This window comes from Hakea prostrata, chromosome 9 (assembly GCF_041222555.1).
Source record: "Hakea prostrata isolate BN-2017 chromosome 9, UWA_Hpros_2, whole genome shotgun sequence".
NCBI classification, from domain to species: Eukaryota; Viridiplantae; Streptophyta; class Magnoliopsida; order Proteales; family Proteaceae; genus Hakea; species Hakea prostrata.
Genome location: NC_142608.1, coordinates 59,430,499 through 59,457,576, shown reverse-complemented (window position 1 = coordinate 59,457,576; position 27,078 = coordinate 59,430,499). Strand labels below are relative to the sequence as shown.

The following is a 27,078-nucleotide window of genomic DNA, read 5'->3' as shown; positions in this document are numbered from 1 at the left end:
AATGCCACAAGGTATTTGGGACTTCTCGGTTAACACCTTACATGGTGCCCGAGATGTCACTTCCTAGAAAAAGTAGCGTTGCTAGGGGATTCGTCTCATCTTTATCCAAACATCAATTAGGGCATTAAATTTAGCATTGAATGCTCTGAGATACATTAAATGCTTGGCGCTCATCAGGAAGCCTCTCATTCGTTCATGTCTTTTCGAGTGTTGTTCCCTTACGTTTTGTCTGTTGGATTAAGGGATAGCTGTCACATATGAGCCCATGTGATTTGAGCTCTTAATCAATTTGGGATAAGGTGTAGCTGGCTTGAAGCTTCTCCAGAAAGATTGAGCTTATAACTTGGTGATTAAGTTATCCATTGTGAGCACTCTCAACCTTTCATCCTAATGGGGAAGATTCTACAGTCACGATACATCTTAGTTAATATATAAGCAATACACTCAAAACAAATGGGGGTAAGCCCAATTACAATAATTCGGTTGCCACTATCACACCCCACCTACCAGTATTGATCCCGCCGACAACCCGTGGGTGCGATCCACAATAACAAGATCCACGGTTTACCCATCAATGATAAAAATACACATAATAATAATCAAAAGAGAAAGAATAATTCAAATAATTAAATAAACAAGGAATCGAATAAGTCCAATTTCCAAAAAAAGGAAATAATCAAGAAAAGAATTACGTAAACATGTCCAAAAATGGAATTTCAGCGGAAGCAAAAATAATAAAAGTTTAATTGTTTCTCTGTTCTCTTTCAAAAATATCAGTCTTCTCTTCTAGCTTCTCGATGAAAGGAGTCATCCATCTTATCAAACTGAAATCTCTTGATTCACAAATGGGAGATTTATACCCGTTTGGTTGTGTGAATCCCTGGATTCATGAAATCTAGAGATTCACATTTTTACACTAAAAACGTGAATCTATAGATTTATGGGTTTGAGGTGAAATCCATAGATTTCATCACTACTATAAAAGTGCTAAACATTTGAACCATGACTCTATAGATGTTTTTTCAGAATGAATCTACAAATTTCATTCAAAAGATTCAGGCTAACCAAATAGTTAATTTTATGAACCATGACTCCATAAATTTGAAATCTAGAGAATAGATTTCAAATCTCTAGACTCAAGTAACCAAACATGCCCTTTACTCATATGCGAAATGTTCGTATTACCCTCATTAAAGTCAAATGATATAAATACCGCTTTTAAACTCTCTCTCTCTCTCATACCAACCCTCTAGGTGGGTGAAGGGATTCTGCCTTCACCCATCTTCTACCTAGAAGTTGTTCATGTTCGCCGGAAACCACCACCCCTGCTGGAAAATCTCTCTGCCCATCGAGTAATATGAGCTTACTGGATAGGAGTACTCCCATAGTCAACTTACCGGAAGAAGAACCTAGAAATTCTCGGATATTTAAATATCCTAATCATTCCCTTTTGTTCTTCTTAGACTCCAAACCAGATCGGAAACTAGCGTAATTCATCTCGATGATCTAAGCCTCAAGTGTTTCGTCACCTCTGTGAAATCCAGATCTTACTCCCTCATCATCTAATTCGATGCAACTCGTATCCATGACAAGCTTGAACTTCACCTCCAAAAGTTCTGGGAAGAGTTTGACCTTGTTGCCTCCACTTTAGATTTTCCTGCAGGGGACGGTGGGTGGAGAGATTTTCCAATGAATGTGGGTAGCTTCTAGGTAGAAGATGGGTGAAGGTAGAATCCCTTCACCACATCAAGTTTTTGTATGAGAGAGTTTAAAAAGGATATTCATGTCATTTGACTTTACTGGTAATATGGACATTTCGCATGAGTTAATTGAATCTTGGATGGAATGTTAGGAGTGTACAACTTGTAATTTTGAGAATGTGCAATTTGTAATTTAGGGCACTAAAGCATGCAATCCAAAGTTTAAGCCCCACTAAAGCGTGCAATCTGTAATTTACTCAAAAAAAAAAAAAAAAAAAAAAAAAAAAAAACCTATATTTGCATCCTATTATATTTGAATGGATTCGGATTATATCCTATCAATTTTTCAAACATGAAGTAAGATTAGGATAATAATCAAATAATTGTTTCATTTTAATACAAATTACCCAATATGGGTATGGATGCAAATTGAACACAACTTTTTATCACTCCTATTATATTTGAATGGATTCGGATTATATCCATCAATTTTCAAACATGAAGTAAGATTAGGATAATAATCAAATAATTGTTTCATTTTAATACAAATTACCCAATATGGGTATGGATGCAAATTGAACACAACTTTTTTTATCACTTCCTATTATATTTGAATGGATTCGGATTATATCCTATCAATTTTTCAAACATGAAGTAAGATTAGGATAATAATCAAATAATTGTTTCATTTTAATACAAATTACCCAATATGGGTATGGATGCAAATTGAACACAACTTTTTTTATCACTTCTTGACATCTATACTTTCCTTTCATCTACTATCCTTTGTCTTTTTTTTTCTTTTTAAGAAAAAATTTATTCAGATTTTTTGTTTAATATTAAGTTATGAAAAAATAAAAAAATAATTGCATTACCTTGAGATAAATATGTATTAAACAAGAAAGCTAATCCAACAAGGTAACTCAATCGAATAATTAATCAGTTGGGTTATTGGTTGGATAGGGCATTACCACATCTACATCTTTTCAATGGCTAACCGGATTTAAATTCTCCTAAACAGGTAGAGATGTAAATTTATCATGTTTGGCCAGCCACTAATAGACATCATGTTTGGTAATGCATATAAAAATTATGTTTTTCCAATCTCCCTCCTATGTCCATCCTCCGCAGCCCACCCCAAACACGGAGAAAGAGTTTTAAGGGTTTATGCACACTAAGAAGTGAGAGTATCAATTTCCAAGTTGTTAATTTACCATGTTTCTAAATGCTTAAAAATTAGTTATATGTACATCTAAACATAAGGGTGGCTCAGATGCCAAAGACCGAAGCCTTATCGTATACTTAAATTATGTAAAAAAAAACTACCTTGAGGATGTAGTCAATGTACACTTAAGCTGTTCTCGATGAACTACGGATCAAAAAATAAACAATAATCACACAATGTATCATGTTAGGTAATAATTATGACATCTTATTAAATCATTAATATTTATTTTGAAGAATAATAGTACATCACACACCCTAACATTTTTCTTTTGGGGGGGGGGGGGGGTGTTGTAAAACACATAACCCAACTGCATCAGACACCAAAGACTTATCTCTGGAGAACATACCAAAATTGGTATTTGTAATAGTGAAGCCTTTATCAATAATGAAATTATGGCCACTCACACATTGTGATTCATCACTTGCAAAATAAAGTGTGGCCTCTGCAATATCTTGTGCAGTCAAGGTAACTCCTTTGAGACAAGACACTCTTTCTATCTTCTTCTCAATCACATCATCATCATACTCCTGCACAATATTGTTAAAGAAAGGTGATGCAATCGCGGATGCTGAAACACAGTTAACTCTTATTCCATGTCTGCCGAGCTCTGCTGCTGCATTCTTTGTCAAACCCACCACTGCATGCTTTGAAGCAACATAAGCATGAGTGGCTATCCCTCCCACAACTGAACTCACACTTCCATTGTTGATGATGGTGCCTTGTTTTGCAGGTAACATGACTCGAGCTGCATGTTTGGTGCCTAAGAAGACACCAGTGACATTAACACCAAGGACCCTTTCAAATTCGGATTTTTCATTCTCCATTATCCTTGGCTTTGGTGGATCAACTGTACCTGCGTTGTTGAACATTATGTCAAGCTTCCCAAATCTCTTCACAGCTTCGTCTACTGCATTCTCCACTTCATCTTCTATGGTGACATCGCAATGCACGAAAAAGGACACCTCAGGGCCGATTTCGTCGCAGACGGACTGACCCAACTCATCTTGGATGTCAGCAATGACCACCTTGCAACCTTGCTGGCTGAACAACTTGGCAGTAGCTTTGCCAATTCCTGCAGCACCTCCAGTGATCACTGCAACCTTACCTTCAAGTCTGTCAAGTATAATATATCATTGTTGATTAATTAGTAACCCCTTATAGATACTAATGATCAGAAAATAATAAATAAATAAATAAATAAATAAAAAAGCAGCAGGTGGAGGCCTTGCTTTTATATATTTCTTTGAGTCCCAATTAAGCGAAGAGGTTGCAGGAAACTTTGAAATCTACTCATCTATAAAATTTCACCCCTACCTAATAAACTTCCCACATGACAAGATAAAAATGCCTTAACAAGACCATTACTATTCTTTACTTGAAAAAAATTGAATAGAAAGACAGACAGCATATATTACAAGAAAGAGAAAGGCTAAGAAAGAGAGAGTGAGAGAGAGACAATTACCTCCTTGCTATCATGTTGATACTCAAAAAGTTCTTCGCAATGGATAGGTTTCCTAACTAGGTTTTGTTCTTCTAAGCCCATTTCACATCAGAACTAAATGTAGTATTTATAACAAACCCCCATTTACATTGCACATCAACAATCGAAGAGAGAAGAAATACTTTATCATCTAGAAATAATGCCTTTGTTCTCCTTAAATTTTCTCCATTTCATGAAAATAATAGTCATTTCCAACACGCTTGGCAGTCATGTTTGACCACGTTCTACCGTATAATCTGAACATAAGATTATCAATTATAGTAATAGACCGACCATGCATTGTTATGAGCAATCTGCGTCATCAAAATGTTAAAAGGTTAAACTAGCGTTGGATTACATATTTCTTGATATCCAATTCCTTTTTTGTGATTATAAACTATATAGTCGGGGATTTTCTAATGTGCTCAACCAGGTCATCCACTAGCAGAGAAATTATTCTTAAAAACAAGACAATGCATGTGTTTGTAGTATGTAAAGCGTGTTTTTTGGGTTACAATTCAACAAAGAATGTAGAATATAAGATAGCACTAGAGAAATAAATACAATATAGGACTTGATAACAAGCAAGTCCGTAATTAACTAATACTAATTACGTATTATGCTATGATCTTACGTGATCAACCATATGAACCATATGTTATCACTAAACACCCACATGGAAAATGTATAATCCTGACAAAAGGATGGTAGGTTGGCTATCAAAATAATAGTGCAGTTGTTAGATTAAGTATTTCTTTAATTTCAACAGTTTGTCACAGAGAAAGTTGCACTTTTTAATTCGTATGTGACAAATAAATGGTAGTTAGTGACTGTATCAATTCAAAATGAAAAAAGAAATACCAATGTAAAGTCATTGTGCTGACAGTAGTGCCGTAGGGCTTAAAACTGAGTATTTCTTTAATATCAAAACTTTGGTACAGAGAATATGGAATTTACTTTAGAGCTCATGACACCAACAAATGAGAGTCAATCGCTGCATCTGCCATTAGAAAACAGATGATCTGGCTGGGCATTAGTATTTACCCAGTACTTGATTCAAAGAAATAGAAACTGTATAGGACTTGTGCCTTGTATCTATTTATATATAATTGTCTTTGTGGTTCTTTACCTCATCAGTTGAGTACCACTCTGGTGTTTTTCTTCTGCCGGAGATTCCACTAATATTTCTTTCATGGCTCCAACCTATCCCTTCAATGAAGAACCTAATCAGGTTCTCTCTCTCTCTCTCTCTCTCTCTCTCTCTCTCTCTCTCTCTCTCTCTCTCTCTCTCTCTCTGTGTCTGTCTCTGTGTGTGCGTGTAATGATCTTGCTACCTTTTTCTGTAGGAAACAAATCAAGGTAATTATGATAACACTCTTTCACTCTCAGGTTTTGCTGGAAGAAAAATCATGTGTGAGGAAGGTGATATTAAACAGGCCTATGAGATTGAATTCTCTTACCTATAACATGGTATGAAAGAAAATTCAATTATCATTTTCTTTATCATGAATCGTAATAGAGTTATATCTTTAAACCAATACTGAACTTTAACTTGTTTCTCCCTGTTAACCTTTTTCCCTTTTTCTCTTCTTCTGTTCACTGGTAGATTATTCAAATGTTGAAGATGTTAAAAGAATATGAACAGGACTCCAGAGTTAAATTGGTGATATTGAAGGTAAATTTTTTACTTGGTACGTAGAGCTTTTGAAGTTAAATTATTGCAAAAGTCAAAAGACTCGCTCCCTTCACGTAAGACATGCTTGTTTTGCAACAACTGTTCTTCGAACTAGTTTTCTCGTCGTTTCGTTCTTAAAGAACAAAACACTCAACCATTTTAATAAACGCCCAGCTCCCAATCATCTGTTCTGCGAGGATAGAAGAACGCCAGAATTGTTATAAGAGAACATTACCAAAATCCTAGGAGTAAAAGAGACTAGTTTAGTTCTCAATCCAAGTAATCTATTCAAAGAAGTTACAATCAAATGATTTAACATTTTTCAGGGAAATGGAAAAGGATTTTGTGCTGGCGGCGATTGTGTTGCTCTTATTCACTTATGCACTTCTGGTATCAACTTTTAACTTTACAAAAGAATTTTCAGTTCTAAGTTTCTAATAAGAATAAGAGGATTCTTAATGTTGAATTTGTGGGAGCAAATTAGTAGATGATCTATTAACTTATGTCACACTTTGACTTTATGTATCAGGTCATTGGAGTTTTGGTGCAAATTTCTTTCGGAAACAATTTACACTAGACTATGTTCTAGCTACACTTAGTAAAATTTTGGTGAGATGTTATCCTTATTAGTACTTTGTTGTTTTTTATTATTTTTTTCTATATGAGTTTGATGATTGAAAACTGAATCTTGAAGGTCTGTCTTATTGATGGAGTGGTTATGGGAGGTGGTGCTGGCATATCAATGAATGCAAAGTTTCGAGTTGTGACTGAGCAAACAGTAATGATCAGAACTTTTAATCAAATTTGATATAATTCATTGATTTGAATGAAAAATTATCATCACTATTCACTAACCAAGATGAAGCTATAATTTCCCAGTTTTAATTTTAATCTCACTCACATTCTTTTTGTTTTTTTAAGGCTAATTGTCTTTCCACCATTTGTACTGAATCTTCAGAAACTTTATCACTATTTTCTTTATAATAAATTGATATTTCAATGTATTTCTTTAACTAGGTATTTGCTATGCCAGAAGCAGTTATAGGAATTTTTCCGGATGTAGGTGCATCATACTTTTTGTCCAAGCTACCAGGCTACTTCGGTAATAATTTGACATTCCTTTCTATGAAAACAGCAATCACACAATGTTAAAAGAGATTAATATTGTAAATATGGGGAACCATTTCATGGTTAAGACATTGTTATTGTGAAAGAAAAAAAAAAAAGATTTTCAAAGTTAAAACTTGATGATTAATTGCTACATATAGGTAAATTCTTCTAGCATTATTGTGTTGTCAAATAATTCGATTTACTACATGTTTTATTCAGTTTCATCATGAAATTCTTAAAATATTCATATATTAATATCATTTAGGAGAGTATTTGGGGCTTACGGGTGCAAGGTTGGACGGAGCAGAGATGGTAGCATGTGGTCTTGCTACTCATTTTGTCATGTCGAAGGTAATCTTATTTACATTCATAGTACCTTAATGTTTCATATATAACAAGCATACAAATTATGTAAATCACACCTTAAGTTGTCTCTAATTCATAAATTATGGATTTTATTATATCAGGATTTACCTTCATTGGAGAAAGAGCTAGATGAAGTTGACTCTGAAGATCCAACTGTTGTGTCTAAGGTCATCAGTATGTTCTCACAAGAAATGTCTATTAAATCTAATAGTGCTTTTAGAAGGTAACTAGTAAAGTTATACGTGCATTGATGTTTGTATAAATCATGTCAATGCATTCCAAGAGCATTCTTTTTATTTTTTTTATTTTGGTGAAATAACATTTATATTCTTTACATTCATATATGTTATGATAGAGGTTTGCTATGATTATGCAGCATCGAAATCATAAACAAATGTTTCTCAAGAAAAACAGTTGAAGAAATACTATCAGCATTGGTAAGAATAAAAATACACGTAAATTTAGATCTCAAAAGACGATTTTGTTTATTAGGGTTTTGCTTTTTCTAATGGGTTTATTTTTTAATCTTTTCACTTTTAATTTGTTGTCTTAATTAGTCATTTATATGGAAAATATTTTCATATTAAAACATATTCTTGTTTATGTAGGAAAGTGAACTTGGGAATGCGGCAAATACTTGGATTGTAGCTGCAATCAAGTCTATGAAAACAGCATCTCCAACTAGTCTTAAAATATTTCTAAGATCGGTACAAGTTTTTAATACTAATAGAACAAGAATTTATTTATCATTTTTGTATGATGTATGAAAAAGACCACTGAAAAAATTCTAACTTTTCTGGCTTTCTTTTCCTATTTCACCAAAATACGTTGATAAATTATAGATACGAGAAGGACGAGGGCAAGAACTAGATCAATGCCTAACTCGAGAGTTTAGAATGCATTCTCATGTGTTGCATAAAACAGTGAACAGCGATTTCTATGAGGTCTCTATATGGATGAATAATTTATTATTTTTTAATTTATTTTGTTATTTGTAATCTTCTAACCTTTTCTTTAATGCAGGGTTGTAGAGCCATATTTTTTGATAAGGACAAACAGCCAAAGGTACAATTTAAAATAATAATAATAATAATAATAATAATAATAATAATAATAATAATAATAATAATAATAATAATAATAATAATAATAATAATAATAATAATAATAAATTAGAAAAGTCCTTAATCTACATAGATAAAATATCCTTTTACAACATTATTGAATTGTTTTTATTTTTTGAATCCAGTGGGCGCTTTCAAAATTAGAATTGGTTAGTGATGAAATGGTAAATCAATATTTTACTGAAGTTGATGACGATGATTGGGAAGACCTACAACTTGTTGCTAAATCTCTTGAAGCCATTCCAATTAGAGCAAGGCTTTAATATTATGCATGCAAAAGAATAACTGTATGTACTATGTACTTGTCCTTATTGATGATACGAGACATCATTTGCATATCTATGTTTTGTTGGTTCATCAGATGATGTATAAAAGGGATAAAGAGATTAAGAGGGTTTAGTGAGCAAAATTAATTCAGAATTGAAATACTTTTTCTGTTGAAAAATTCAAAAATATTCAGTGTATGAATGTTTTCTAATGTCACACCAGCTATACCGTAAAAGACCTAACAGTCACATCATGAATAAGCTAACTTGAGTTAATTCAGAGCCCATGAAAAAAAAATGATTTAGCTCAAAACCCCTCAGCTGTGTGCTATGGTACAAGAAATCGAGTCTAGATCCTAAACTTGTACATGAAGTACATGATACCTTACAAGCCAACCATATGATATCTATTATGGGACTCAAAATGGAATGATCTCATCTCCAATGCATTGGACTCTATGTGATAGGCTCTTGACACCTAAGGTGCCATATACCTTATTGTACATAGACAAGATACCAATTCCAAAAAGTCCCTACAACTCGTGGTCGAAGAAAAAATAGTCATTAAAGTCCCTTTGGTTGATGTATGACATTATTGATTTATTTTATTTTTAATTGTTGAATCCATTGGAAAAATATAAGAATCTACTTCATTTTATTAAAATACAGGAATCTATCTTTTTCGTGGTCCAAGAATATTTCTTTTCGTTTTTTTATTATTTTATTATTATTTTTTTTTTTTCATTTTATTATGGTATAGTTAAATACAAAGGTTAAAAAGACTAAGAGAGTTATACCCAAAAAAATAAAATAAAAGGACTAAGAGAGTCTACTCAGCAAAAGTTAAAAATATTAAGTGTATGACTGATCTCTAATTTCACACCACCTATGTGGCAATTAACCTAACAACCACATCATGAATCAAGTAAACAAGAATTTATATATACCAAGAAGAAAATTAGTTAAATAAAAGCCTCTCAATTGTGCACTATGGTAAAAAAGATAAAGTCCAGATCCTATACTGAAAAATATTGAGATACATTACACCCAAGGATTTAGGCTCTTTTTGGTATCAAGAATTCATTATTGGTCAAGAATGAAAAATGGTTTGGTGAATTTTGTCGAAAATAAATTATGGAATAAAAAATAAGTTTGGCATCAAAACAAGAACTTGTTAGAAAATAACAATAAACAAGTGAGAATAGAGGGATGATTTTTGTAAAAGAATGTGTATTGACTATTTTACCCTCATCTTAACTCTAAAATTTTAAGTAAACTTGCACATAAATGAAGAGAATCAAATTCTCACCATAAATCATAATAGACAAAAAGTCTATTATGGATATGGAGGTTTTTCTATTATTTTAAATAAAAATAAAACTGATAATAGATGCCAAACAATTTAAAATAATGAAAAACTTTCATAATTAAGAATGATAATTAATACAAAAAAGAACCTTAATATAATCGATTATAGGACCTGGTGGAGTGATTTCATCTCTAACGCATTTGGCTTCTAAAATGTAATGCATGTCGTTGTACAAATACAAGATGCAAACTTCAAAAGGTCCCCACAATTTGTCACCCAATATGAAATAGCCCTTGAAAGTCCTTTGATGTACACTAAAACAGCTAGACAATATTAGGATTCAAAAATTGTCACTAGAAAAAGAGAGACTTTGGAGAGTAAAGCAACATTTAACGGTATAAAGCAGAGCTCGTTCATCCTCTATTTTTATAAGTGAAGTACACTTGAGAAGCATCTGTCTAAATAATACATTTTAAGACCAAGTGCAACCTAATCTAATACCACTTGTAGGATCAAGTAGTGTTTGCGAGCCATTTGAAAGCCCCTACTTATGGAGAATGTGAAACTTTATTTCCTTATAATCTAACCAGTGCAAATCTTGGTTTGAGTTGAGATCTGAGGTAAGATCATGAGCCACATCAGTTCTATTGATGTCATGACACCATTTATCATACAATTTAATGTGTTACATAAAAGTTTCTGACCCATTTATTATTGAAGGCCAAGCAACGTCAGGTTTGGTTACACATTAGCAAGATTGGGTTGGGTTGAGATTGTGTCAAGACCTTGCTAACATAGCCCAACTTTTCTTTTTTGGTCATCATCAAACCAGCCACAATAATTGGGGGACTATAAGCTCAAGGGTGGAGAGAAGGTGTGGAGGGATAGAGGTTTGAATCCAAGAACTCCTTTGTTTTAGTACCTCGATATAAGAGAGGTTGTCACCATTGTGCAAGAGGCACATCTATAGTACAATCCAACTTGATCCATTGACATTTACACCCCTCCACCCCAAAAAAATTAATAACTGACCCATTAACAGTTTCCCACTTTTTGTATATATATATATATATATATATAGTCCAATACCCAAGAATTGACAACATCAAAGAATGGCACATAAGCTATGACGTATTGGCATATTACACAGAGTTAGATATGAGTTACCATTACTAATTCGACACTGAATAATCTGATAATCTTATAAGTGAAAAAACAACCATATTCATCATTTGGGGTCAACATTGGTTTAACCAAAATCCAGCTTGGTTAAATTGGGTTAACAAATTTGAACTGAACCAATAGGAAAAACAGTGTCATAAACACGTGGAATGCCCTTGAAAAGTTCTAGAAAGCTCCTAAAAACAATGGTCAAGATAGGACTGACAAATCTTATGGCCACAAATGAAGATGCTTTTGGCCATAATTACTCTCAAATCTTCTAGTTACTGCTAGAATCATAGGAATTGGTTGAATTCAACCTATGTCCACAGGAGAATTTTAGATATTTTCCACTATGCACTGAGTTGTGTGCATGGCTCCTTATGTATAGGTAAAGTCCTTGTTGATCAGTGTTCTAGGACTCTTGTAGTTGTGATCATCTGGATTCCCTGAGTTACAATGTTTGGATTTACATAAAGATAAGTGTTTTAGATTACATAAAATATTGACCAGGATTTTGTGGAAACTATAATGTGTCAAACTCTTCATTGGATTGGCTAGTCCTTGTGAGCACCAATTGTAGAGACCTACTTGAGTGTAGTGGTTGGAGTTTGATCAACTGTAGAAGTCTTAGAACCAACCCTAGCCGCATAACCTTGAGATGGAGTGTCGGCTAGGGTTTTCGGTGGTTTTCCATAAATATCCCTAATAATTACAAATCAAGATGCTTTTGATCATAATTGCTCATTTAATCCACTGACTAGAAGGCAAAGCAACTTTCGGCCATAGTAATCCATCAATCCCCCCAACTAAAGAACAAGCTACTTTTGGCCACAACAATTCAACCAATGAAGACAAGAGGTGCATTTAGCAATAATGTTCCAAGAAAATACTATTTATCTATAGTAATCTTGTGTGTCTACAGTGAACATCGTGTTCACGTGTGTGGACCGCATGATTTAGACAATTGCAAAGCCATGTGTAGCACTAATTTCATCTATAAATTTTGAAGAACATTTGCAGCATTCGGGAATTAGGCCACTTTAGCAGAGCATTCTTTGTTTTAGAATACTTTGCTAGCCAAGAATAGTTTGTAGTTTTTCATTTTATTTTCTATCATTATAGACCATTGAAGAACCTTTTTCCCATAGTATCTATATATCTAAATTTTGTCTGTATGTTGTTAAAAAATCATTTGTATTCAAAGCAAAAAGGTATAAATATAGCGACAATAAATCTTGCATAACGTGGAACCAAACACATAAACCCACAACATCAGTTGTACCCAATACACCCTTCCTCGTTAGTTTTCACTCACATAAAATGACAAAGACTAACAGCTAGAAACTGAACCTGGGACAACCTGTTGCATCTAGATCCAAAGCCGTCCTAATTGTTGCTGTCCAAGGAATATTAGTTGCTAAAATCCCCAGTTGAGCCACTATATTTGTTAAGAAGTCCACTGCCATATTAATTTCCCTATAACAATGGGAAATCTTCCAATCAATAAGCGAACTCATTTCCACCTGTCCACAAATCATTCGCAAGTGAATCCTTTCTCATGGAGAACTTATTTTCTGAGAACAAGCTATTCATAAGTATCATCATCCTGAGCTTAGTCGATGAACATACAATCACATGTTCTAGGTCATAGTTTTTTTTTAGGTTATTGGTTTCTTTCTATATCAATTCAAACGATAGTAGATCAGTCTTCCCATATAGGATCCTATTTATAAAGGATATATATAAAGATGGCTTATTCCACCTTCACTGTTTAATATTTCTTAGAGTTTCCATTCTTTCTTTAGGCATGTAGTATCATTGGAGTAGCTAGGTAATTAAGGGATTTTATTTTTTTTGGAGCAAGGCAACGTACATATGTATTATAAAAGAATATAATTGAGAAAAATTATATGAATAATCACATAACATAGAAGCGCCTTCCTGTGGCCTCCTCACAGACATATCGATGAAGGACAGCAGAGAGAAACTCTGGATCGCAGCAAGCTAGCCTGTTTTACATTTATCCTTACACTATGTTCATGGGTCTTGCTCTCTTCTGGCATCACCTTCGCCGTTGTTATTTTTCGATATCTTCGATCTCGACAAAGCATGAATCCGAATTCTCAATTTCAGGCTGAAGAAGAACCACACATCCATTTCTTCCAGATCAAAATCATGAGGTCATCATCTGGAATCAAAACCACTTACTGTTCCTTTGAGACCTTGAACATCCATTGGCAGAGGAAATTACTACTCGTGGTTGGTCTTGGAACCCCTAGCAAGTGCTACGCCATGGTAGTTAGCACAGGAAATTACTATTATTAATTCTCATTTCCCATGAAAATATTAATAACGATTCCCGTTATTTAGAAACTTGATTAATGTTCCTTAAGCTTATTTGTATTCTCCAGCTATGTAATTTGACAATGTTGCGTGCTTTATATTGATTATTGATGTTTAAATCCAATCCCCACCTCCAAAAAAAAAAAGGATTTACACAGTTAATGTATGACTAAACCCACTCATGATATGCCCAAGACATAATTTCCCCCCTGTATTTCTAAGTAAAATCCACTCACCAGCACTAAGGACATAAATGGATCTGATTTGGATAAGTTAGTAGCGTCATTATATTTGCATTCTATTATATTTGGACGGATATTTTTAATATTCTATCAATTTTCAAAGACACAGTAAGATTTAGTTAGTAATCAAATAATGGTATTTTAAAGTACAAATTACCCTAAATGTGTATAGATGCAAATTGATTACAAATTTTTATTACTTGTAGATGTTTTTACCATTTTATTAATCAGGAACGAGTATTAGGGTTGAGATTTGAAAATTTAGCAATTTCTTTTCTTCTACTATCATATCTTTGCTTATTCTTCTTTCTTTTTCTTCCTCTTTTTTTTTTTAATTTTTTTTAAATTTTTTTCTAATTATCCTCATTTTTTATATTTAATTATTTTGGTTGTTGAACTCATGCATGTATGGTGTTATTCCAAGGTTGACACTGAAAGGGGAGGGGTGAATCAGTGTCTTCTAAAATTCTCTTTGATGTAGTGCTTCTTCAATCTCAAAACAGGGTTGGTCAAGATAATTTTATACTTATCAATTACACAAGGGCATATCTACCACACACCACAATGTGGCTGGGTCTACCAAACAGTGCACCACCACTTTGCAATCAAAGCACTCCAATATATGCAATGAAAAATAAACTAAAAACACAAAACACCAAATTTACATGGTTCGGCCAAATTACCTACATCCACGGAGTAATGCCCTAAATAGAGAGCTTCATATTAATTCAATACTTTCCGACTAAAATCTTGATCACTACAATTATCAGAGAACACCCACTCTTAATACATTCAAAACATGGAGCACCCATTCCAGTGTGAACTCTTGCACCCACAAAAATATAAGGCCACAACCTCAAACAACTCAACCTTAACAAACAACTACTTGAAATGTAAAACTTGCCAAATGAGGGAGATTACAATAGATTACTCACCTTATTCTTTAACGTTTTCATCAAAATACATATCCATTCTCCATACCAATGATGCTTCTTGGCTTCTCTTCCTTGTTTTTATTAGTCCCCACAGGCCAAAAAACCTCACAAACCCGCTTTTATTTTGTTCAAATTCGGGCTTTTAAAGAGGATGAATGTTGATCAGTTGTGTAAAGGAACCGTTGGATTTCATCTTCTGAATGAGTCCGAAAAAGAATCTAATCACACAACTATTGGATATCCACTTTAAAATGGAGGGTGAGATTTGGGCCGTCAGATTCTATAAGTGATATAAGATTAGAGTACCCTTCACCAGATTATTTCAAATAAAATCTTTTCTAAAACTACTTTCAAGCTGCCACACACAGGATCTTGTTGATCATTATACCTTGCGGTGCACCACTTTTTCATGCTCCCAACCAACCAAAAAGCACGAAATGGAATCTTCTGTCTTGGAAACTTGAAAACCAAGCACACCAATCTCGACCCTCAAAATTGGATCTTCATCCATATCCTTCTAATGACCATTAGATTGGTACCATTCAATCTTTCAAATTTACAAGTTCCTCTCTAAGATATAAAACTTCTTTCACAAAGACCCCCAAACTCTTTAAAAGTTATTTTTGAACCCCTAAATGTAGATTACATCACAGAGACCGAATTTCATCACAGTGCTTCCACATCGCACGCTCTTATGAGAAATCTCATAATTTCCTTGTTTGATATCAGAATCATAATCATAAAAGTGCGTTGGAAAAAGACTTCACGAACTACGTTTTTAAAATTGAAATTGAACCATAAAGCAATTGGATGATAACCCAAAACCCAAAAATTCATCCAAGTTGATCTTTGTGCAGTGACCTGTGAAATCCACCATTCTAAGGAATCTTTACTTCACAAACACTCAAAATTATTGTAGTAATGTTAATCACCCTCTAAAAATATAACAATTCCCCAAAGCTTTCTAGGGGACCTTCACTTCAATACAATCCATGTACTCTTAGAGTACACTGCCTTTTGGTTGCCAACAATGACAACACATGCAATCTCAGCCAATGGAACAACATATGGTTGCCAAATAAAAAAAAAAAAGTTTTTGGTTTCTGTAACACAAAAAACAGTTTAAAAAAAAGGTTGTGTTTTGATGTCAAAAAGATAAGAATGCCCCTATTGGTGTTTTTTTGCATCTTCAAGAAACGGATTTTTTTTTTTTTTTTTTTGGGGGGGGTGCTGAGAAGGACCAATTGGTGTTGCTCAAAGTGGGCTTAAAACTATGCCAAAGCACCAGTTCCTTTAAAAAATGAAATGAAAAAAAAAAAGGGAACCAATTATACATATATGATTTTGGGTTGTTTTTTATCCAAAAATAGCATGGACAAAAAATAAGAAACTGGAAATTTACCATACAACCCTTTATTATCCATTATTATTAATTTTACTGACAATTGATACATCATATACCCCCCAAGTGCATCACACACCAAAGACTTATTCTCTGGAGAACATACCAAACTTGGTAGTCGTAACAGTGAAGCCTTTGTCAATAATGAAATTATGGCCACTCACACATTTTGATTCATCGCTTGCGAAATAAAGTGTAGCCTCAGCTATATCTTGTGCAGTCAAGGTGACTCCTTTGAGAGAAGCCACTGCTTCTACCCTCTTCTCAATCTCATCATCATCGTAGTCCTCCATAATATTTTTAAAGAAAGGTGATGCGATCGCAAATGCTGAAACACAGTTAACTCTTATTCCATACCTTCCAAGCTCTGCTGCTGCATTCTTTGTCAAACCCACCACTGCATGCTTTGAAGCAATATATGCATGACTGGCTATCCCTCCCACAACTGAACTCACACTTCCGTTGTTGATGATGGTGCCTTGTTTTGCAGGTAACATGACTCGAGCTGCATGTTTGGTGCCTAAGAAGACACCAGTGACGTTAACACCAAGGACCCCTTCAAAATCGGATTTTTCATTCTCCATTATCCTTGGCTTTGGTGGATCAACTGTACCTGCATTGTTGAACATTATGTCAAGCTTTCCAAATCTTTTGACTGCTTCATCTACTGCATTCTTCACTTCATCTTCTTTGGTGACATCGCAATGCACGAAAGAGGACATCTTTGGACCAATTTCATCGCAGACGGAGTGACCCAACTCATTCTGGATGTCAGCGATGACCACTTTGCAACCTTGCTGGCTGAACAATTTGGCAGTAACTTTGCCAATTCCTGCAGCACCTCCAGTGATCACTGCAACCTTCCCTTCAAGTCTGTCAAGTATGATTTTAATTACTAACCCTTTATAGATATTCATGGAACAGAAAATGTATAAAAGCAGCTGGTGGATGCCCTGTTCTCATTTCGTTAGAAAACTATTACCATTCTTTACTTGAAAAACGTAGAATAGAAAAACAGACAGCACATATAACAAAAGAGAGAGAGAACCTCCTTCCGATAGAAGTGAGAAGCTTGTCGTAGATCATGTTTGATACTGGAGAGGTTCTTCGCAATGGATTGCTTTTCTAATTAGGTTTCGTTTTTCTTAGCCCATCTCATATCATAACTGACTGTAATATTTATAACACACCCCATTTCACGAGCTTTCCCACACGTTTCAACTTATTTGGAATAGTTTTCACATGTTTCAACTTATTTAGAATAGTTTCCACACGTTTCAACTTTGAGAATAGTAATCTTGATATATCACTTGACTTAACACGGCAAATCTGACAATCCGGACAAAAGTAGAGTAGGTATGAGCGTAGTTTGATGACTTTCTAACGTACGGTCAGAACAAAATCTAACGTAGGAGGCAGCGTGAATAATAGAAAGACGTTGGGTTTGACCCACGTGGTTCATTCACACTAGCGTAAAGAGCCTACTTCCTTGTGAGTCTGGATCATCTCCCTGTCTGTCGGGGAGCAGTTCGACTTTACAACCACAAAATACAGTGGAGCCCACAGGTAAAAAAAAAAATATAAAAATTAAAATAATATATTGTTAAAACACAATGGGCCCTACTGTGTTTTGTGGCTGTAAAGCTCGTCGGGGAGTAGAGTGCTTCCCCGACGGGAAGATGATCCGGATTCTTTGTCAAGGCATAGGGAGAAATAACAACTTCTAGTGAGTTACTTATTTGAGTCAACCTTCTCCCTACTTTTATACTACCTCTAATTGAAGATAGACAAGAGATTTATGGGCTTTAAGCTTATTTATATTTCTAGAAGATTCAATTGTGTTGCGGATTAGCTAGCACGGAAAGCCTACTCAGTTCAAGGCTCGAGTTATAAGTCATGTTCCTCTGTTTCCATCCATGTCCCTAATTCTTAATGAAAGTTTGATTACCAAAAAAAAAAAAAGTAAAGAAACCATAAAAAAAAAAAAAAAAATTAAAAAAATTAAAAAGAAAAATAGAGAGGATTGTTAAACATTTTTTTAGGAGAGAAAAGTGTTTTTGAATGTGACCTTTTAACTTTACCTCTCAGAGAGAAAATCTTGACTTGAAGCCATTTTGGAAAAACATTTTGATCTTTTGGAGAAAAAGAATAGCAGAAAAATTTTCACCAATCATTCTCTTATTTGTTGATTATTTTTGGAGGTCTTTTTCTTGTAATCTTTAATGTTTTTGTTGTCTATAACGTAAAAGTAACATCTAAGCTTTTGGGTATTTTATTTTGAACTTTCAAAATATAAGAAATAACCATTTTTATTGTATTCTTGTCGCTTTCTCCAAGTATTTTATTTTCACTTTGATAGTTGTGTTATTCCTTAGACTTGGTGGAAAGCTTAAGAAGAAATGTTATTTGTAAGTAGTTATTTACCATATAATGAAACATTTATCTAGGCTAGGTCTTATGTTTTACTTTTAGTTTGAAGGCTTTTCTACGTTAAAAATTCAAGTTTGTCGAGTATGACATATTATTGTTAATTAGTTCATATACCCTTATAGATATTAATTAATTAATGAACAAAAGATGCATAAAAGCAGCTGGTGGAGGCCCTGCTTTCACATTGTTACCATTATACTTAAAAACGTAGAAGAGAAAGCAGACAACATATACTTCCTTCTACAAGAAATAAGAAGCTTGTCATAAATCATGTTTTTATTATTTATTTTTTTTGGTAAACCGTCATAAATCATGTTGATAAGAGGTTCTTCTTAAGGGATTGGTTTCCTAATTGGGTTTTTGTTGTTCTAAGCCCATTTCATTTATATATAATACAGTACCCTTACCCACATTGCACATTTACAACCACAAAAAGAGCCTTCCCCATGTAAAACTATACATAATTATAATGATAAAGGTTATGCAAGCGTTGGATTAAATATTTCTCGATATCTGAACTTTTCCTTTTCTTGGGGAGAAGGGGGATGGGGTGTAGAATCCAAATTTTTTTTTTTTTTTTTTGGTGATTAGAAGCTACTAGCTGGAAACTATTCTCAAATAAGGAAACCCCAATGTTCTTTTCTATTCATGCTTGTACTACTTAACTTTTGTTCTTATTTAGAAATAATGAGGAGAACCATATGCAACACATGCATACTATGGAAGACCCCATGTCATATTATTGTTGGTACTACTTAACTTTTGTTCTTATTTAGAAACAATGGGGTAGAACCATGTGTAACACATACCATGGAAGATCACATGTCATGTTATTGCACCGTCAATCCATGAGCAATGGATGGCCCTACATATATAGGATTTTTTATTTTCAATTAGTAAAAGAATGCATTTTTTTTTTTTTTTTTTTGGATAAACTAAAACAATGTGTTAAAGAACTAGTAAATTTTCACATGTATATGCACGTGGTTTGTGTGTTTATTTTCTTCTCTGTAAAATGTTTAAACAGTTTTATATGAAGGAAGAAATATTTTTTTGAGAATATTATGAAAATTTTGTTTATTATATTAAATGGTATTACGTTATTCCTTTCTTTTTTTTTTTTTTTAATCAAAGGAAAGTTCATTGAAAAGAAAGGTAAGAGGAACATGAGGCTACCATACAAAGATCATAGAGAGGAGGGCAGCCAAACATTCTAACTTCCCACGGACAGCCTTCTGGGCTAACGTCGGCTAGAGTATGAGCTACATTGTTCACTACCCTAGACAAATAGGTGAGGGATACATTTGAAAAATTCGATAGGAGTTTCCGTATATCGACCACAATATGGGATACCTCTACCAATATAGGAGAAGACCCATTCACCATTTTTAATTACAAAACTTTAAAACAATTTTATTCGACAATTACATGAAGATGAAGATGACCCATATTTAAACAAGCCATCAAATTGTCCCGAACTGCCAGAGCCTCGCCAATGAGAGTTGAAGCATGTTGAGTAGGAGATGAGATTGCCCACAAAGCAACACCATGATGATCTTGAAGCACCCTTGTTTGATCCGTCATTTCTGGCACAGTCGCAACTGAGCTTCACAAAAGGGGGAATAGGGGGAGACCACTGAAATTGCCTTTGGTTCACTGTCACACGGGGCTGGTTGGAGTGTCAGACATAGCTGCTTAAACTCCATATGAGCCTTCATTGCTCTGTCCATGACTTCAGTTGGAGCCCAATCTTCACCTCTAGACACCAATGCATTTCTGGATAACCACAGGCATATATAAAAGGTCAGGCCCAAGGTTTCTTTTCGAATCAACTTAGAGGGAAAAAACTCTTGTATGCCATGAGTTAAGAATTGTAGCCATTTTTTTGGGTAAGAATTGTAGCCATACATCCTTGATGTTCGTCACCTCTCAAACCAGTCAGATTGCAGCCAAGCCAAACAGCCTTAGCATAAAATGTGATGCATGGTTTCCAAGTCAGCCCCGCATCTCTTGCAACACTGATCCACCCGAATCTGCCTCTTGGAAAGATTCTCAGCAGTTGATAGGCCTTGTGCTACTACCTTCCACATAAAAGATCTCACTCTTGGGACGCACTCACCATGCCCAATTCTTTGCCATCGTTGCTTCTTCTCCCTTTCCCAATAATGCCTGCGAGAAGAAGATGCTCGGCCTAGCTATTTCCTTCACCTCTCTTTTATTTGAGAGGACATGGTGTGCACTATTGAACTTAAAGATACCATTTTTAGCCCCTCCCCAGATGAGTTTATCTCTTGATTAAAAGACACTTAGCTAGATCTTCACCACTGCTTCCACCTCTGTTTGGGTAAACAAATACTATAAAGCGGAGATCTTCCATGAGTGAGTGTTTTCATCAATCAAATCTGAAACCCACTTGAATTCATGTACCCTGTTAGGTGAAGACATAATTCCAAAGTTAGGAAGAGATGGGACCCAACATGAGTTCCATAGATCAATACAAGCGTCGTCGCCAACTTGCCACGTAAGACCTTCCAGCAATGCATCCCTACCCTTCATAATTCTTTGCCATGTCCATTAGGCATTACTTCCTTCACGAGCCTCCAGAAAAGATGAAGAGAGAAAGTAAATTGCCTTGAGAAAATTACTCAAGAGTATTTGGTTCCTGTAACAATCTCCAAGGCACCTTTGCTAGAAGGGTCTATTATGTAGGATGGGGTCTTGAAAACTGAGGCTGTCTTTTTCCAAGAGATCCATTGTATCTTCTTCTCATCCTGTTGTTGACCTCAAAAGAATCTTGCCAACTCCTTTCTAGTATCATCGAATTGTGTCATTAGGAAAGCAAAATGAGATCCTACATATGAAGCCATAGAACTAGCCACGGATTTGTAAGTGTCTCACAACCCGCTTGAGATAAAAATCTATGCTTCCACCCTTGCACCCCCTTGGAGATCTTCTACCCCACATCTCTAAACAAATCTTTCTTAAAAATACTAAAGTCTGTAGGTAAACTCAGACATTTAGATGGGCCTTCGCCATATTTGACTTTCATGACCCTAGAGAACCATCTTTTGAACCTATTGGGGGTGATTGGGCTAAAGGTAAGGCATGATTTTAGAAGGTTTATCTCTTGACCACTAGCTTTACAATATATCATAAGGTAGGCTTGAAGATTGGTAATATAGTATAGCTTAACTTCAAAGAATAACAGACAATCATCTGCAAAAAATAAATCACATGGATTTTCAAGTAAGATTCATCTTCACTGGAAGCATTGTCCTAATTTATTTATTTTATTATTATTTTTTTTTTATTTTGATACTTTAATTTGGGATTGGTGAGATCACATGCTTATGGTTGTTGAAACTCTCAAGCTCGATTTAAATTTTCCACAATCACAATTATGGGAGTTCTACATACAGATTAGCATATAAGACGTTAATTGATAGGAAATTGGTACCATGCACAAAATGGTTAGCATATATTAGGTGATTTTCAATTTCTAACTTTAAATTAAATTTGATATTTTCTCATATTTAGTTTTTCTTTTGAGTTTTATTCAAACAAATCCTTTCTTTATTTGGTGGTTTTTTTTAGAAAAGAAAAATCACATCTTTCTTTTATTTGATGATTTCTTTTTAGAAAAGAAAATGAATTTAAGGTTAATTTTTTCCATAGTTAAATAAGGATAGTATTATATTTTGACAAAAGGTAAATAAGTAAAGAGATAACTCGAGGGTTATTTTTTAAACTTTGGAAAAATATATATATAGATGCTACTTCATCAGTAAATTAATGGAGTTTAACAGTAAGAGCATTAGTAGTTGTAGACAAAGTTAAAGGTTGGATTAGTAATTTTAAAAAAAATAGAAAATAAAATAGTAATAAAATTAAAGTATAGGGGGACAACAGTGATTATCCCATTAAATATAAGGGAGTTTTTGCCCCTAGCCGCAAATAAAAAGCTTAGTTGATGTAACTTTTGTCAGAGATCTGTGCTCCTTTTACACCTCTTCACCACATATTAGGAGGGGGTCCACAAAAGGCCCACTAGAGTCCACCTCTGATTCATTTTGTTAAAATTTAAATATAGTTCTCCTCTAATATATGGTGCAGAAATGTGAGAAGAGCACAAACCTTTACCTTTTTTTAGTAAAGCACAAACCTCTACCTTGATACTTGATAGGTAGAAGATCTAGACTCCCACCTCGGAAGCACATCTTTTTCTTGTATGGATAAGATCATATGCTACGTACCATTTAAAAAGTAACCCACTTTTAGGACCATAGGATGGTAGGTATGCACAACCCCCACCCCATTGCCATTAATTTGCACAATCGCCATAAAACTAAACCCACTTACATTCAAATTTGGATCAACTAGTAGCATTACTGTATCCACTTCCTATAATATTCAAATGGATTTGAACAAGATCCTACCAATTTTCAAAGCTAAAGTTAAATGTGGATAATAATCAAATAATGGCACTTAAGACCAAAGAATGACAAATATATACAACCAACCCCCCCCCCATTTACCCAGTTGATGTATGACTAAATTCACAAATATTGAGATTTGGATCAAATAGTAATATTACTATATTTGCATCCTATTATATTCGGATGGATTCGAATTATATCTCATCAATTTTCAAAGATGAAGTAAGATTCAAATAATAATCAAATAATTGTTTTATTTTAGTACAAATGACCCTGGATGGGTATGGATGCAAATTGAGCACAACTTTGTTTATTACTTGTTGACATCTTTACCATTTTATTGGTGAGGATTAGGATGGAGATTGAGAATTTATCAAATTTTCCTTTCTTCTACTATCCTTTGTCCTTTTTTATTTTAATAACGAAAAAAATTATCCTAGGTTTCTTTTATATTTAGTTACAGAAAACTCAGAAAATAATCACATTACCTTGAACTAAAAATGTATTAAAATAAGAAAGCCAACCCAACATGATAACTTAATTGAATAACTAACCAGTTGAAATATTTCCCTAAACATAATAACTTAGTTGGGTAGGGCTAGGAGTATTAATTACCACATCTGCATCATTTCAGTTATTGAACATATTCAGATTCCCCTAAATAGATAGGGATGTAAATTATCTGTTTGGCGAGCCAACCGCTAATAGATATCATGTTTGGTAATACATATAAAAATTCTGTTTTCCCAATCTCCCACCTATCTCCATTCTCCCCACCCCACCCCCAAAGCGCCAATTTATTTTAAAGACACCTGATACATCATATACCTCAAGAACATCAGGCACTAAAAGACTCATTCTCCAGAGAACATACCAAACTTGGTAGTTGTAACAGTGAAGCCTTTGTCAATAATGAAATTATGGCCACTCACGCATTTTGATTCATCACTTGCGAAATAAAGTGTGGCCTCAGCTATATCTTGTGCAGTCAAGGTGACTCCTTTGAGAGAAGCCACTGCTTCTACCCTCTTCTCAATCTCGTCACCATCTTGCTCCATAAAATTATTAACGAAAGGAGATGCGATGGCGAATGCTGAAACACAGTTAACTCTTATTCCATACCTGCCAAGCTCTGCTGCTGCATTCTTTGTCAAACCCACCACTGCATGCTTTGAAGCAATATAAGCATGACTGGCTATACCTCCCACAACTGAACTCACACTTCCATTGTTGATGATGGTGCCTTGTTTTGCAGGTAACATGACTCGAGCTGCATGTTTGGTGCCTAAGAAGACACCAGTGACATTAACACCAAGGACCCTTTCAAAATCGGATTTTTCATTCTCCATTATCCTTGGGTTTGGTGGATCAACTGTACCTGCATTATTGAACATTATGTCAAACTTTCCAAATCTTTTGATAGCTTCATCTACTGCATTCTTCACTTCTTCTTCTTTGGTGACATCGCAATGCACAAAAGAGGACATCTTTGGGCCGATTTCGTCGCAGAGGGAGTGACCCAGCTCATCTTGGATATCAGCAATGACCACTTTGCAACCTTGCTGGCTGAACAATTTGGCAGTGGCTTTGCCAATTCCTGCAGCACCTCCAGTAATCATTGCAACCTTGCCTTCAAGTCTGTCAAGTATGATACATAATTGTCGATTAATTAGTAACCCCTTTTAGATATTAAGGAACAAAAAATGTATAAAAGCAGCTGGTGGAGGCCCTGTTCTCATTTCGTTAGAAAACTATTACCATTCTTTACTTGAAAACGTACAGACAGTATAAAAAAGAGAGAGAGAGAACCTCCTTCCCATAGAAGTAAGAAGCTTGTCGTAGATCATGTTGATACTGGAGAGGTTCCTCGCAGGGGATTTCTTTTCTAATTAGGTCTCGCTGTTCTAATCCTATCTCATATCATAACTTACAGTAGTATTTATAACACATCCTTATTCACGAGGACTATCGGCAGTACATGCTGCACATTAAATGCACAGCATTCAAGTGATGCCATTCACATTGCACCTGGACATTCACGCACACATAGACAGATACTCAAAGAGAGAAACATTTCCACACGTTTCAACTTGTTCAGAATAGTATTATTGATTGACCGCCTCATCAGTTAACACAGCAAGTCTAACAATCCGGACAAAAGTAGGGTAGGTATGCACGTAGTTTAATCATTTTCTAACTTCTAGCTAAAACAAATATAACGTAACTGGTAGCATGAATAATTGAATAACCCTTATTCCAGGTAGACTTCGCATAATTCAGGCTCATAGATTCTAGGTGTTTAAACTTCAATCCACCCAATTTATATTAGTATTCCAAAGTAAGTTCATCCTATACCAGTCAAATATGTAGTGATAGCGTGAATAATAGAAGATAAACAGTCTTTTCAACCATGATAGCCTTTGTTATGATGTGACCTAAATTTTTGTAGTGCTTTGAAAGTCACAATGACATATTTGAGTGGATGACCCGAATGACCTATTTTTGGAATTTGCAATGGAAGCAGAGGGCTTGGGCCTAGCCCAAGTCCAGAGGTCATTACTAATTTTTGTCTATGGATGGGGTGCATGGGTTGTGCCCCTGTGTACGATACGATCTGACCCAATAGATTGACCCACTTACCTAATTGGAGTAAATATATTTATCTTATGTTCACCGATGAGATCATCGAATGATTTGGGATTTTCGGTTAGACTCTTGGGTGAGAGTCCTTGCAACGTTATTCTTAGAGATTGGTTGTAAGATCTTTTTCTATTATTTTCCTATGAAAAGCTCTTTCTATGGAGGACATAGTACATTGCATTGGTGTGTGAATCTCATTAAATCTCCATGTGTTTTTATTTTGTTTCTATTTTGATTCGCTATTTCTTGGTGTTCGTTTTAATACTCTTAAATCTACTGGGAAGAGATAGAAATTTGACTAAGCTCAAAATAGAATTTTTGAATACCGCAATTTATAGACTCCATTAAATTATTGATTTTCCGACCAAATTAAACCCTTGGTAATTAATTTTTTAACTAACTTGACTATAGGAAAATGAAAAGTACCTAGGAACCAACCAATTTGACTCTAAGAAAATGAAAATTAACTAAGAAATAAACATCTTAAAGGAAATCCAATCTCATTTCGTTGGAAAACCAGTGCCATTCTTGACATGAAAACATAGAATAGATATATAACAAAAAAAAAAGAGAGAGTGAGAGAGAGAACCTCCTAGTATCATGTTGATACTCAGAGGTTCCTTGGAAGGGATGGGTTTTCTAATTAGGTTTCTTTCTTCTAGGTTTAATTGTTTTAGAAAAAAAAAAAAAAAAAAAAGAGAAGAAGCCTATTTCATATCATGACTAGAAAAAAAGTAAATATAACATACATCTAGACATGACAACCACAAAGGGATAGAGATTTTATTATCTAGAATAATCACTTTGTGCACCTTGGAATTTTTGCAAAGATTTTTCACATCTACTCATGTTGATAAAGATTTATCTAATAAAATGTTTTTACAAAATATCAATGTAAGATTAGTAGAGTGATAAGATCCATATTTCTTAGTGGAAAGTCGTGGGTTCGACATGGTAATTAGAGTTTGACACTTCAAATAAAGTCTCCCCCTGATGTAGTTAAGCCGCACCACATGCATGTTAATTAGAGTTTGACACTTCAAATTAAGTCCTCTAATGTAAGTTGAGGTGGCGGATGCATGTTAATTAGAGTTCAACACTTTAAAATAAGAATAAAAGTAATTAACTAATCACTAATGACGTGTTCTGCTACAACTTACGGGTCAACTAGTTATTGAAAAATCTATAATCCTGACAAAAGGAAGGTAGTTAGCCTACCAAAATCAAT

The 27,078-nt window shown here is 34.5% G+C and overlaps 4 protein-coding genes across 7 annotated transcripts; 1 reads left to right on the top strand and 3 right to left on the bottom strand.

Moving 5' to 3' along the window:
* Positions 1-3,167: 3,167 nt before the first annotated feature.
* LOC149005845 (momilactone A synthase-like) lies at positions 3,168-4,522 on the bottom strand. The gene is made up of 2 exons (XM_089167827.1): positions 4,391-4,522; positions 3,168-4,041 (listed from the first exon to the last, which is right to left on the bottom strand). Exons 1-2 carry the CDS (start codon positions 4,402-4,404, stop codon positions 3,183-3,185), a joined length of 873 nt encoding a protein of 290 aa, XP_089023953.1. The 5' UTR covers positions 4,405-4,522; the 3' UTR covers positions 3,168-3,182.
* A 908-nt stretch (positions 4,523-5,430) lies between these two features.
* Positions 5,431-10,712, top strand: LOC149005844 (3-hydroxyisobutyryl-CoA hydrolase 1-like). 3 transcript variants are annotated; one of them, XM_089167824.1, is made up of 14 exons: positions 5,431-5,639; positions 5,755-5,878; positions 6,015-6,083; positions 6,410-6,473; positions 6,613-6,692; positions 6,778-6,861; positions 7,101-7,185; positions 7,459-7,544; positions 7,661-7,782; positions 7,936-7,996; positions 8,168-8,266; positions 8,402-8,503; positions 8,583-8,624; positions 8,809-10,712. In XM_089167824.1, the coding sequence occupies exons 1-14, from the start codon at positions 5,623-5,625 to the stop codon at positions 8,944-8,946; spliced, it is 1,173 nt and encodes a 390-aa protein (XP_089023950.1). In that variant the 5' UTR covers positions 5,431-5,622; the 3' UTR covers positions 8,947-10,712. The 3 variants fall into 3 exon arrangements, with proteins under 3 accessions (XP_089023950.1, XP_089023951.1, XP_089023952.1); XM_089167825.1 differs by having other exon boundaries at positions 5,798-5,878; positions 8,809-10,710; XM_089167826.1 differs by lacking the exon at positions 8,809-10,712 and having other exon boundaries at positions 8,402-8,621.
* A 5,647-nt stretch (positions 10,713-16,359) lies between these two features.
* Positions 16,360-17,478, bottom strand: LOC149005843 (secoisolariciresinol dehydrogenase-like). The gene is made up of 2 exons (XM_089167828.1): positions 17,393-17,478; positions 16,360-17,217 (listed from the first exon to the last, which is right to left on the bottom strand). The coding sequence occupies exons 1-2, from the start codon at positions 17,428-17,430 to the stop codon at positions 16,431-16,433; spliced, it is 825 nt and encodes a 274-aa protein (XP_089023954.1). The 5' UTR covers positions 17,431-17,478; the 3' UTR covers positions 16,360-16,430.
* Positions 17,479-23,703: 6,225 nt separating this feature from the next.
* Positions 23,704-25,138, bottom strand: LOC149005842 (secoisolariciresinol dehydrogenase-like). 2 transcript variants are annotated; one of them, XM_089167830.1, is made up of 3 exons: positions 25,020-25,138; positions 24,589-24,848; positions 23,704-24,495 (listed from the first exon to the last, which is right to left on the bottom strand). In XM_089167830.1, the coding sequence occupies exons 1-3, from the start codon at positions 25,055-25,057 to the stop codon at positions 24,065-24,067; spliced, it is 729 nt and encodes a 242-aa protein (XP_089023956.1). In that variant the 5' UTR covers positions 25,058-25,138; the 3' UTR covers positions 23,704-24,064. The 2 variants fall into 2 exon arrangements, with proteins under 2 accessions (XP_089023956.1, XP_089023955.1); XM_089167829.1 differs by having other exon boundaries at positions 23,704-24,848.
* Between the last annotated feature and the right edge of the window lie 1,940 nt (positions 25,139-27,078).

Excerpts from the sequence above, each read along its gene's own strand:
- LOC149005844 (XM_089167824.1), top strand. Across the intron at positions 5,879-6,014 it reads ATTCTCTTACCTATAACATG|ATTATTCAAATGTTGAAGAT; the intron begins GTATGAAAGAAA and ends GTTCACTGGTAG. Across the intron at positions 8,504-8,582 it reads TGAACAGCGATTTCTATGAG|GGTTGTAGAGCCATATTTTT; the intron begins GTCTCTATATGG and ends TCTTTAATGCAG.
- LOC149005843 (XM_089167828.1), bottom strand. The coding sequence starts at position 17,430 with ATGATCTACGACAAGCTTCTCACTTCTATCGGAAGGAG. Across the intron at positions 17,218-17,392 it reads CTCACTTCTATCGGAAGGAG|ACTTGAAGGGAAGGTTGCAG; the intron begins GTTCTCTCTCTC and ends CATACTTGACAG.
- LOC149005842 (XM_089167829.1), bottom strand. The coding sequence starts at position 25,057 with ATGATCTACGACAAGCTTCTTACTTCTATGGGAAGGAG. Across the intron at positions 24,849-25,019 it reads CTTACTTCTATGGGAAGGAG|ACTTGAAGGCAAGGTTGCAA; the intron begins GTTCTCTCTCTC and ends CATACTTGACAG.